General features: G+C 38.9%; 1 protein-coding gene across 1 annotated transcript in view; it reads left to right on the top strand.

The window, feature by feature from the left end:
- The window catches only part of LOC126188256 (cell division cycle protein 16 homolog), a 203,730-nt gene that overhangs the window by 117,842 nt on the left and 72,191 nt on the right, over positions 1-13,697 (top strand). Inside the window, exon 7 of the mRNA XM_049929822.1 lies at positions 10,931-11,020. Within this exon, the coding sequence (XP_049785779.1) occupies positions 10,931-11,020 (90 nt within the window). The remainder of the gene's footprint in view (positions 1-10,930; positions 11,021-13,697) is intronic.

Here is a 13,697-nt window from a genome sequence, read left to right as displayed (position 1 = left end):
ATTTGATACCATTTTTCACACAAAATTTGATGCAAAACACATCTAACATTTCTATCTGTCAAAAACAAAGTATGCTGTACACTTGAAAGTGTGAACATATATTCAGGACATGTGTGCCAACATAAGAAAAAGATTAAAAGATTGATAATCAAATGTACGTTGCCCGCGCAGTTTGAAAAGTCACCTTACTTTTTGAACAGCCCTCGTACATTGCACATAGCTCTGAAATGACTGATATTATTTAAATGACTTACACAGGTATTCTTTGAAGTGCAGTTGTTCGCACTTTTAGCTGTATTGTAATCTTACTGACATGGTATACAACTGAACGATTGCTGCTTCCATTTGTTGTTGTGGTCTTCAGTCCTGAGACTGGTTTGATGCAGCTCTCCATGCTACTCTATCCTGTGCAAGCTTCTTCATCTCCCAGTACTTACTGCAACCCACATCCTTCTGAATCTGCTTAATGTATTCATCTCTTGGTCTCTCTCTACGATTTTTACCCTCCACACTGCCCTCCAATGCTAAATTTGTGATCCCTTGATGCCTCAGAACATGTCCTACTAACCGGTCCCTTCTTTTTGTCAAGTTGTGCCACATACTCCTCTTCTCCCCAGTTCTATTCAATACTTCCTCATTAGTTATGTGATCTACCCATCTAATCTTCAGCATTCTTCTGTAGCACCACATTTCAAAAGCTTCTATTCTCTTCTTGTCCAAATTAGTTATCGTCCATGTTTCACTTCCATACATGGCTATACTCCATACAAATACTTTCAGAAACAACTTCCTGACACTTAAATCAATACTTGATGTTAACAAATTTCTCTTCTTCAGAAACGCTTTCCTTGCCATTGCCAGTCTACATTTTATATCCTCTCTACTTCGACCATCATCAGTTATTTTGCTCCTCAAATAGCAAAACTCCTTTACTACTTTAAGTGCCTTATTTCCTAATCTAATTCCCTCAGCATCACCCGACTTAATTCGAATACATTCCATTATCCTCGTTTTGCTTTTGTTGATGTTCATCTTATATCCTCCTTTCAAGACACTGTCCATTCCGTTCAACAGCTCTTCCAAGTCCTTTGCTGTCTCTGATAGAATTACAATGTCATCGGTGAACCTCAAAGTTTTTATTTCTTCTCCATGGATTTTAATACCTATTCCGAATTTTCCTTGTATTTCGTTTACTGCTTGCTCAATATACAGATTGAATAACATCGGGGAGAGGCTACAACCCTGTCTCACTCCCTTCCCAACCACTACTTCCCTTTCATGTCCCTCGACTCTTATAACTGCCATCTGGTTTCTGTACAAATTGTAAATAGCCTTTCGCTCCCTGTATTTTACCCCTGCCATCTTTAGAATTTGAAATAGAGTATTCCAGTCAACATTGTCAAAAGCTTTCTCTAAGTCTACAAATGCTATAAACGTAGGTTTGCCTTTCCTTAATCTTTCTACTAAGATAAGTCGCAGGGTCAGTATTGCCTCACGTGTTCCAGTATTTCTACGGAATCCAAACTAATCTTCCCCGAGGTCGGCTTCTACTAGTTTGTCCATTCGTCTGTAAAGAATTCGCGTTAGTATTTTGCAGCTGTGACTTATTAAACTGATAGTTTGGTAATTTTCACATCTGTCAACACCTGCTTTCTTTGGGATTGGAATTATTACATTCTTCTTGAAGTCTGAGGGTATTTTGCCTGTCTCATACATCTTGCTCACCAGATGGTAGAGTTTTGTCAGGACTGGCTCTCCCAAGGCTATCAGTAGTTCTAATGGAATGTTGTTTACTCCTGTGGCCTTGTTTCGACTCAGGTATTTCAGTGCTCTGTCAAACTCTTCACGCAGTATCATATCTCCCATTTCATCTTCATCTACATCCTCTTCCATTTCCATAACATTGTCCTCAAGTACGTCACCCTTGTATAGACCCTCTATATACTCCTTCCACCTTTCTGCTTTCCCTTCTTTGCTTAGAACTGGGTTTCCATCTGAGCTCTTGATGTTCATACAAGTGGTTCTTTTATCTCCAAAGGTCTCTTTAATTTTCCTGTAGGCAGTATCTATCTTACCCCTAGTGAGATAAGCCTCTACATCGTTACATTTGTCCTTTAGCCATCCCTGCTTAGCGATTGTGCACTATCTGTCGATCTCATTTTTGAGACGTCTGTATTCCTTTTTGCCTGCTTCATTTACTGCATTTTTATATTTTCTCCTTTCGTCAACTAAGTTCAATATTGCTTCTGTTACCCAAGGATTTCTACTAGCCCTCGTCTTTTTACCTACTTGATACTCTGCTGCCTTCAGTACTTCATCCCTCAAAGCTACCCATTCTTCTTCTACTGTACTTCTTTCCCCCATTCCTGTCAATTGTTCCCTTATGCTCTCCCTGAATCTCTGTACAACCTCTGGTTTAGTCAGTTTATCTAGGTCCCATCTCCTTAAATTCCCACCTTTTTGCAGTTTCTTCAGTTTTAATCTACAGTTCATAACCAATAGATTGTGGTCAGAGTCCACATCTGCCCCTGGAAATGTCTTACAATTTAAAACCTGGTTCCTAAATCTCTGTCTTACCATTATGTAATCTATCCGATACCTTTTAGTATATCCAGGATTCTTCCGTGTATACAACCTTCTTTCATGATTCTTGAACCAAGTGTTAGCTGTGATTAAGTTATGCAAAACTCTACCAGGCGGCTTCCTCTTTCATTTCTTAGCCCCAATCCATATTCACCTATGTTTCCTTCTCTCCCTTTTCCTACTCTCGAATTCCAGTTACCCATGACTGTTAAATTTTCGTCTCCCTTCACTACCTGAATAATTTCTTTTATCTCATCATACATTTCATCAATTTCTTCATCATCTGCAGAGCTAGTTGGCATATAAACTTGTACTACTGTAGTAGGCGTGGGCTTCGTGTCTATCTCGGCCACAATAATGTGTTCACTATGCTGTTTGTAGTAGCTTACCCGCACTCCTATTTTTTTATTCATTATTAAACCTACTCCTGCATTACCCCTATTTGATTTTGTGTTTATAACCCTGTATTCACCTGACCAAAAGTCTTGTTCCTCCTGCCACCGAACTTCACTAATTCCAACTATATCTAACTTTAACCTGTTCATTTCCCTTTTGAAATTTTCTAATCTACCTGCTCGGTTAAGGGATCTGCTTCCATACACGATGTTAAAATAGTTTTTTTTCGATGCCACCGTCTCAATTCAGTTAATTAGTCCTTTCATAATTAGGAATAAGCTTTATTTGACTGTGAAGCATTGTACTGTAATTATCACATTGTACTGTAATTATCACATGCCATTACTACACTACTGGCCATTAAAATTGCTACACCAAGAAGAAATGCAAATGGTAAACTGGTATTCATTGGACAAATATGTTATACTAGAACTGACATGTGATTACATTTTCACGCAATTTGGGCGAATAGATCCTGAGAAACCAGTACCCCGAACAACGACCTCTGGCCGTAATAACGACCTTGATACGCCTAGGCATTGAGTCAAACAGAGCTTGGATGGTGTGTACAGGTACAGCTGCCCATGCAACTTCAAAACAATACCACTGTTCATCAAGAGTAGTGACTTGTGTATTGTGACGAGCCAGTTGCTCGGCCACCATTGACCAGACGTTTTCAGTTGGTGAGAGATCTGGAGAATGTGCTGGCCAGGGCTGCAGTCGAACATTTTCTGTATCCAAAAAGGCCCGTACAGGACTGCATTATCCTGCTGAAATGTAGGGTTTCACAGGGATTGAATGAGGGGTAGAGCCACAGGTCGTAACACATCTGAAATGTAATGTCCACGGTTCAAAGTGCCGTCAATGTGAACAAGAGGTGACCGAGACATGTAACCACCCCATAGCATCACGCCAGGTGATATGCCAGTATGGCAATGACGAATACACGCTTCCAATGTGCGTTCACCGTGATGTCGCCAAACACAGATGCGACCATCATGATGCTGTAAACAGAACCTGGATTTATCCGAAAAAACAACGTTTTGCCATTCGTGCACCGAGGTTCGTCGTTGAGTACACCATCACAGGCACTCCTGTCTGTGATGCAGTGTCAAGGGTAACTGCAGCCATGGTCTCCGAGCTGATGGTCCATGCTGCTGCAGACGTCATCGAACTGTTCGTGCAGATGGTTGTTGTCTTGCAAACGTCACCGTCTGTTGACTCAGGGATCGAGACGTGGCTGCACGATCCGTTACAGCCATGCGGATAAGATGCCTGTCATCTCGACTGCTAGTGATACGAGGCCGTTGGGATCCAGCACGGAATTCCGTATTACCCTCCTGAACCCACCGATTCCATAGTCTGCCAACAGTCATTGGATCTCGACCAGTGCGAGCAGCAATGTCGCAATACGGTAAACTGCAATCGCGATAGGCTACAATCTGACCTTTATCAAAGTTGGAAACGTGATGGTATGCATTTCTCCTCCTTACATGAGGCATCACAACGACGTTTCACCAGGCAAAGTCAGTCAACTGCTGTTTGTGTATGAGAAATCGGTTGGAAACTTTCCTCATGTCATCATGTTGCAGGTTTCGCCACTGGCACCAACTTTGTGTGAATGTTCTGAAAAGCTAATCATTTGCATATCACAACATCTTCTTCCTGTTGGTTAAATTTTGCATCTATAGCACATCTTCGTGGTGTAGCAATTTTAATGGCCAATAGTGTATTACACAAAGCTCTTCACTTAAAAAAAATAATGCAAGCAAGCTACTGCACATGAAATAATTTATTAGAATCTTTATGTGAATGGAGGAGGAGATACTAATTGTACCTGTAATTGCTTCCAAAACTTTGTGATTACTGATGGTTTGACTCTTAACACAACAAATGGAACACATTAGCTGATCAGAATTTACACTCATAACAATATTAACATGTAAAACACACACACACACACACACACACTTAAAATTATTTAAATTATTTCCACTAATTAATTATTAAATGTGTAAATAGTTGCAGAAATAGAGCCAACATATTCCATCTTGGCATTGTACAGCTGATGAGCATTTTTACGCAGTTTGGCCGAGGCATAGTCCTCATCTGCTACAAAGGTTCACAAAAGCAACTCTTCACAAATACAAACAATGAAGAGGTGGTTTTGTAGCACATTTTTATCCAATGGTAAATCCCCTAATTGAAGTGGTAGCTATTTTTGTACTCCCATTACTCGTATGTTAATTATATGCATCTTTTCTGATACCATTTAATTGTTTGTTGTACATACAAAATAGTTTAAGTATTGAACATCTTAATCATTAGCAAATATTATCTAAAAACAATAGAGTACACAGTTGTTGTTGTTGTTGTTGTTGTTGTTGTTGTTTTGGTGGTGGTGGTCTTCAGTCCTGAGATTGGTTTGATGCAGCTCTCCATGCTACTCTATCCTGTGCAAGCTTCTTCATCTCCCAGTACCTACTGCAACCTACATCCTTCTGAATCTGCTTAGTGTATTCATCTCTTGGTCTCCCTCTGTGATTTTTACCCTCCACGCTGCCCTCCAATACTAAATTGGTGATCCCTTGATGCCTCAGAACATGTCCTACCAACCGATCCCTTCTTCTGGTCAAGTTGTGCCACAAACTTCTCTTCTCCACAATCCTATTCAATACTTCCTCATTAGTTATGTGATCTACCCATCTAATCTTCAGCATTCTTCTGTAGCACCACATTTCGAATGCTTCTATTCTCTTCTTGTCCAAACTATTTATCGTCCGTGTTTCACTTCCTTACATGGCTACACTCCATACAAATACTTTCAGAAATGACTTCCTGACACTTAAATCTATACTTGATGTTAACAAATTTCTCTTCTTCAGAAACGCTTTCCTTGCCATTGCCAGTCTACATTTTATATCCTCTCTACTTCGACCATCATCATCACCATCATCAGTTTTTTTCCTCCCCAAATAGCAAAACTCCTTTACTACTTTAAGTGTCTCATTTCCTTATATTCTTCTTGAAGTCTGAGGGTATTTCGCCTGTCTCATACATCTTGCTCACCAGATGGTAGAGTTTTGTCAGGACTGTCTCTCCCAAGGCTGTCAGTAGTTCTAATGGAATGTTATCTACTCCCGGGCCCTTGTTTCGACTCAGGTCTTTCAGTGCTTTGTCAAACTCTTCACGCAGTGTCATATCTCCCATTTCATCTTCATCTACATCCTCTTCCGTTTCCATAATATTGTCCTCAAGTACATCACCCTTGTATAGACCCTGTATATACTCCTTCCACCTCTCTGCTTTCCCTTCTTTGCTTAGAACTGGATTTCCATCTGAGCTCTTGATGTTCAAACAAGTGGTTCTCTTATCTCCAAAGGTCTCTTTAATTTTCCTGTAGGCAGTATCTATCTTACCCCTAGTGAGATAAGCCTCTACATCGTTACATTTGTCCTCTAGCAATCCCTGCTTAGCCATTTTGCAATTCCTGTCGATCTCATATTTGAGACGTTTGTATTCCTTCTTGCCTGCTTCATTTACTGCATTTTTATATTTTGTCCTTTCATCAATTAAATTCAATATTTCTTCTGTTACCCAAGGATTTATACTAGCCCTCGTCTTTTTACCTACTTGATACTCTGCTGCCTTCACTACTTCATCCCTCAAAGCTACCCATTCTTCTTCTACTGTATTTCTTTCCCCTATTCCTGTCAATTGTTTCCTTATGCTCGCCCTTAGACTCTGTACAACCTCTGGTTCTTTCAGTTTATCCAGGTCCCATCTCCTTAAATTCCCACCTTTTTGCAGTTTCTTCAGTTTTAATCTACAGGTCATAACCAATAGATTGTGGTCAGAGTCCACATCTGCTCCTGGTAATGTCTTACAATTTAAAATCTGTTTCCTAAATCTCTGTCTTACCATTATATAATCTATCTGATACCTTTTAGTATCTCCAGGGTTCTTCCATGTATACAACCTTCTTTCATGATTCTTAAACCAAGTGTTAGCTATGATTAAGTTGTGCTTTGTGCAAAATTCTACCAGTGAATTATTTAATTATTTAAAATCTTTTGCGCTATGTGGTAGCACAGCACGGTATCAGTGTGTTGTCACAATCTTTTAATTCTCACTACTGCCGTTAGATGTAGTAAACTTAACACAACTGGTAGCCGTAGTGGCATATGCACTGTGACAGATTGCCTTTGCTATGTACATATGTTGTCAGTGCATAAAATAAGATTTGGATTTGAAAATTCTATGAAGATGATAATCTGTGCATCATAATAGGTAGTGCTTCTATGACCATCTGCTTTAATTCTTCTGAAAAACTCTCATCTATGGTGTTCAGTACCCTCCTCAGGTAAGTTCCCGTTCCCACCTTTACCAATATGTTAGGTATATACAGTTTTTTTGTTATTTCCTGTTTTGGAGTGATAGCCTCTCTCATTCCCTGCCTCATTCTGTTTGCTCCTGTACTAACCCTGGACATACATTCCTCTTGAAGCCTTACTGTTTCACTGTTAGCGTGCTTGTGACTCACAAGTGACTGACTATCAATTTTTTATTTCTCTTTAGCAACTTGTACTACCTGCTTTTCTAGTAAGGTGATTCATTCACATCTGAAACATGTCACATGTTCGACTGTCTCACGGGCACTTGTGCCCAGGCAAGTTGTATTGCAACCACCTTGCTATTTGCAATCCAGCCATTTCTTCAAAGTAACCCAAAAAATGGTAGGATCAGTATTGGCTGTTCTCTCGAACATTTGTTTATCACCACCTCTATTTCCCACTACATCTGACTCTACCTTCCTCCCTCTTTTATTGGAGTGACAGTCTCATGCTTTGTGGCCTGCCCCTCTGCACATGAAATACTTCATTCCTTCCTTTTCATTTTGTGGTGCTGCACTACCACTTTTCGTACTTTTCTTCTCCCTCGCTGATACTGTCACACTTTCCTCTGCCAAAGTGAGCTGTTGCTTCTGTTAGTTATTTTTTTGGTTCAGTTGTGATAAATTTCTTGAATAAACACGTCTGCTTAGCTTCTAAACGAGCACAAGGCTGCCTGCCGACTCTGAATCTCTCATTGTGTCTAGAATGGCTTATATTGTGTGATGCTAAATCTTGTGCTATATGGTCTTGGCCCACTGCACATGAAACACTTCATTCCTAGCTTTTCATTTGGCAGTGCTGCAATACTGCTTTTCATACTTTCCTTCTCTCTTGCCGAGGCCATCATGCTTTCCTATGCCAAAATGAGTTCTTGCTTCTAATAGTGTCAATTATTTTTGTGACGTGCACTATTGTTTCGGTTCAGTCATTAGAAATCCCCTGAATCGACATGTTGACTTAGCTCCTGAATGAGTGCAAGGCTACAAAAATAGCTCCTGAATGAGTGCAAGGCCACCTGCCAACTTCGTCTCTCTCATTGTGCCTAGAATGGCTTCTGAAAGCAATGTTTTATTGCCCTGAGTTGTGAGCCTTATGTGTCATGCTTTCTACATGCTCCTGCTAGCATGCGAACATTTTGCTTGAATAATAGTCTGTGTTCTTTTACTGGCGTAATTCTCTACAATAATGGTATGTGCATCTCGTCAAGTGGCACTTAAATCTCTCTAACTAGCAATTTGCTGCTTACTGGACCATTTGTTGTGGTTTTCTCAAATTTCAGTGAAATGTCACACTTTCACTTACAATATTTCTGTTACCATCAAATAATGTCAGTATTAACTAATGTCCGTCAGAAAAATGAACAAATGCCTGGTGAGTGACTTGCACAACAGTGTTGTCACAGAAACTATCATCCCAATCACGTGACATGACTGCTAAGCTGATTCATGTACCAAATGAGGTATTGTGACTATTCGCCATCTGCTGCTGTGCACCGTCCGCATCCTCATGCATTTCTGGTTCCTGTCTGACTGCTTTGGCCCCAGGCACCCATCTGCAATGTTCATTCTGCCATTTTTTTTTTTTTTTTGCGGGATGTCGGACTGAATGGACCCAATGTTTCAAAAGTAATTGTGACCTATTTCTCTAATTCATAGCATGCAGTTGCTGTTTGATTAAACTACATATATCTCCAGGTAATCTACGGCCATCCCCACTCCTGGCACCATAAAATGTATCTATTTTTGTGTCCAGTGAATGATCTTTGTTTGATAAGGAAATATGAATAACAATGTAAAATTGACTACTTTCGATGTTCACTTGAGTGAATGTTCAAAGGAACAAGTACTAACTCAGTGCAAAGACAAACTTCTGCTGGAGGACATGCACAATGCTTCGTATGGTGGTAGAGCAAGACGAAATTCTGAATCGCAGTTTGAAGCTTGACTGACACAGAATTTACTGTCTGCCTGTTTCGCAGATAACTGAACCTGCATGGGTGATCTGCTGTGGTATGTGCACTTGCACCATCTTCCACCACCTGTGGAGTCAATGCCTAAGCCAACACTCTGTCGTGGTGACTCTGGGGACGATTGCAGCTTTCTTAGAATAAAGTAACTCCTTGTTTGAAGATACTTTCCAGCTGTGTCCTCTGGTCTAAGCTGATGGACATTACCAGCAGCTCCCACATTGCTTACCAATGTTGTTTACCATTGTATGTGCTCTGTAATACTGAGACACACCCATCAAGCACACCTGAGTCATTAACAGTTTGTTATTTGTTTGTCGATTGAAGGCTTCCACAAGTGGTACAGCAGCACTGTTTGTGTCCACTTACCTTCACTCTGCTGGTTCCTACCCTTCACATAACCCTTCGAGTGACGCATCAGGCTGATATACCTCTAGCTAACTCGGTTCCTCTTGCTACTACCTGTGCTCTCAGGTGTTGCATTGCCTGCAATATATCTCTTTTTAAATGAAGTCCATACTTCTCCCATTCCTTATGTCATTTGTGGGTTGAAGCCCTGGGCTTAAGACCATGAATAACACACTTTTTTTTATTAAAATGCTTGACACTTATTTAATAAACAGATAGTACTGATCTCTCCAATATTGTTAAAATGAAATGAAACTCATAAACTGGGCTTGTGATAATCGCCAATACCTTTAAACAGACATAAAGAAGAAGCTTGAAAACTAACAAATTACATGCTCCAGAATGGGACTGAATGTAATTAAAGTATTTTCGCACACGTTACTGTTTATTTTGACCAACTATTTACTTTTTATTTTGACCAACTATGAGTGCAGAAAACCATAAGGTACTGAGCACAAGATGTCAACAGTTTATATAAAGAGGCGGGCCTTAGGATTACAAGAACGAAATATCTAGCAGTGGACAATTTCCAGCTATAATAGAGCAACTATACCAATATGTTTCCAAGCTTTATTCCATTTTTCACGCAAATAAAATACACAAACTACCATATCAAATTATTGTGCGAAGTACACATCGATCAGATATATTGAGAAAAACTTGAACAATATTGGCAAAAGCCAAATGTCGTAACAGCATTTTTTTGAAGATAGATTGGTGGAGTTTGGTTACTACAGAGAATTAGAAAAGAGGAAATAAGAAAGAAGAATGAATATGAAGCAACAGCTACTGATTGCTTATCGTGCTGTACAGTTTACTTACAAGGAAATCAACTTGTAGAAAATATGTCCAAAGAAGATTTCTCCATGGAGTCCAGCCTTTTAGGAGAAGTTATGAAGGACATAGATTGTAGAGAGGTGCAGGAAAATGGCTGGAGAAATATAGAGACTGTGACAAGAAGATATGAGAGATGGGCTAGATTTCTGTATATGTTTACAAGTGCAATCACATTATGAACACCACCTATTTGTTGCTTTTACAGTGAGGTGACACTTAAGAATTTCGCTGTGTTAATATACAACTGAAATTTCTTCTCCAGTTGTAGTTTCTTTGTTTTGGTAATTAGAAGTTTATAATTTATTCAAAATGTATTTAATTTTGTGCTATTTCTTGTCTGTTGCAGAGTTGTTTTACTTGGCACATCGCTTAGTTGACCTGTACCCAGAATCTGCTGTATCATGGTTTGCTGTTGGGTGCTATTACTACTTGATAGGTATGTGTAGCTATATTTTATTTTTGTTTGGTGAGATTTCACTACATACTGAGCAACTGTAAAAGTTTTAAATTGTTCTTATTGTTAAACATTTAATTTATTAATTTTTGATGTGACCAAGAGTTGGGTAAAAACAAGTGAGTCTTAACTTACAGCAACAATGGCATCTACTAAATGAAATCACTAATGTGACCAGTACTTCAACAGTCTAAAATGTCATAAAATTGAGAACACTGCATGTCAACTGAAACATGAATTACTTCATCTGTCTTAAGGAAAAGTTGTTATCACTTTCTTTGTTTTAATAACAATAGTCAATGACACAATAAGCACAGAGCTGCATATAAGCTCCATGGTTCTTCCTTAAACCCTCACTAAAACATCTATGGATTGCCCGACTTGTACTTGTCGGTGCCGTTCGTTCACTGCATCTACTTTCTTCCCGCGGCTGATTTTACACCTGCACACACAAACATGTGACGCGCAGTAGGTAGGATCCCACACTCGTATCCAGAATATTGTGTGTTCCAGGCGGTAAAAGGCTGAGTGTTTCTAGAAATTCTTGAATCACTACATATCCCATATTCCCCCCCTCTGCCCCCTCTCAGATCGAACACGCAATATTTTATACATAATCATTATGCAAATAATATCATTCAAAATAACAATTCATATCTTAACAGTATACATATCTTTCCTTTCAATAACTATTCTCTGTCCTCTCTTGAACAGTCTTTCGCTTATTGTTTCTCTACTCCTTTCTTATTTTCCTTTGTTATTAAGACAAGAGCATTTTACTCATGGTTTTAGCCAGCTTTAATAATTGTGAGGACTCTTTCTTTTCTTTATCCCCCCCCCCCCCCAGTCATAAACTTCAGGTGTTTATGACACATGAGTAATCTATTTTCTATTCCTACCTTTTGTACTATCTTCTTCCTAGTATGTACTATTTTCATTATTTGTTGCTTGGAGGAACTCTGGACAAAAGGAAAGTGTTCTTTTGACACTCATATGTTTCCACAAAACATAATAATGCTAGACATTCATAGAATTCTCACTTCCCAGAATAATCCCTATAAAATTTGTGACTTTTGTCACAATACTGTCCCCTTCTCCTAGGATCAGCACCTATTCCTTGCTTGTGGGTTGACCTTATGAGAGTACTTCCTTTTTCCAATCTGGTAGGTACACCCCTTACAAAACATCCCAATTTTTTAGGCCACAGATCGTTCTGTCTCCACGTAGGTATGCTTGCCCTTTATACTTAGGGAATGCCGGGTACGCCCATCTTATCCTTTCCAAGTAGGCCTCAACGTTCATTACCCTAGTATACATTTATATGTATATCATAATTAAGTATCGTCTGGTAAAGATATAAACCTATTTTAAACTTTGAATTCGTTCTGTAATATATCATTTACTTCCTAGAGTCCTCCTCAACTTATCAACTTCTATATTTTTAATACATACTATGTCTACATTTACTATTTACGTCCCACTATCCTTCAATTCATCAGAATATTTATTACACTGACGTTTCTTGATGATCACCATACTAATTTCTTTCTTACTTCCGTTTTCATTCTTTGCTCATGCCTCTTTCTTATTTGTCCATTACTCATTACTACTTTATAGTTGTTCATTATGTAGCATTTTTGTTCCATAAATTAATATGTTTGTGTCTCTCTTTGCGCATTAGTTCATTGTGCCTATGTGCACCTCTTCGTATGTACATTCGATGTAGAACCGTCGTAGCTTCCTATAAATAGATGCATATCTCCATATGTACACACATTTTTCCCTACAACATCTGGCAGTTCTTACATCGTGACAGCCTTTGTCTTATGTAATTTAATGTTTGTGTAGAAGTGTATATTTGTGTATAAGTGGATGAGTGTTGGTGTAGTCTGATTTCTTTGACTTCTTATTTAAAGATAAGATTTTGGTTTCTAGAAAACATGGAAATAAGGAAGGACTTCAGCAATAGAAGTTTGTGAATATGAAAAGAGGGAAAAAATAGACAGGTCCTCAAATGAGAAGAAAGAAAAGAAAAAATAGATGTGGATGCTAGGATCGAAGAAGAAAAAGAAGATAGCCCCAAAGACAGGAAACCCTTCCAACCCCCCATTCCTAGGATCACTACCCCTCTGGTACTTAAGTGAGACGCCGGAGGTGGTCTGGTGTTAAATCGGCCCCTACAGAACGGACTTGTCCCACTTTCACCCTTTGAGGTCTCCGAAGGAAATCCTAGCAACTTTATGGAAATGGCAAATGATGAAAAATCAGGCACACTTGTTTGTGAGGGTTGTTTGAAAGGTGTGATGTGTGTTTTGTGTTAGTCATGATTTATCTGTTCTTGTGAATCATGCTTTTAGCTACAATACCCACCCCTCTCAAAACTTATACAAACTCTTCCATCTATATCACATCTCATGAAAGGTATAAAATACTCTATACAAAATAGAAAATCTGTACACTATGATATAACAGTTGTTCAGCTAGTCACATCATATTATATTTTCCACAAATATAATACTCTATTCAGTTTATTTCATCTAGATATCACTTTTTCTGTGATTCTCTTATGTTGCCCCCTATTTTACAGTCATATCCAGTTTAATAAGCAATAAGATTACAGAATAGTTCTAGATTTTAAAGGAATTTGGCCCAGGAAGAC

The sequence above is a fragment of the Schistocerca cancellata genome, chromosome 5, assembly GCF_023864275.1.
Source record: "Schistocerca cancellata isolate TAMUIC-IGC-003103 chromosome 5, iqSchCanc2.1, whole genome shotgun sequence".
Classification (NCBI taxonomy): Eukaryota; Metazoa; Arthropoda; class Insecta; order Orthoptera; family Acrididae; genus Schistocerca; species Schistocerca cancellata.
This window is presented reverse-complemented; position numbering and strand designations above follow the sequence as displayed.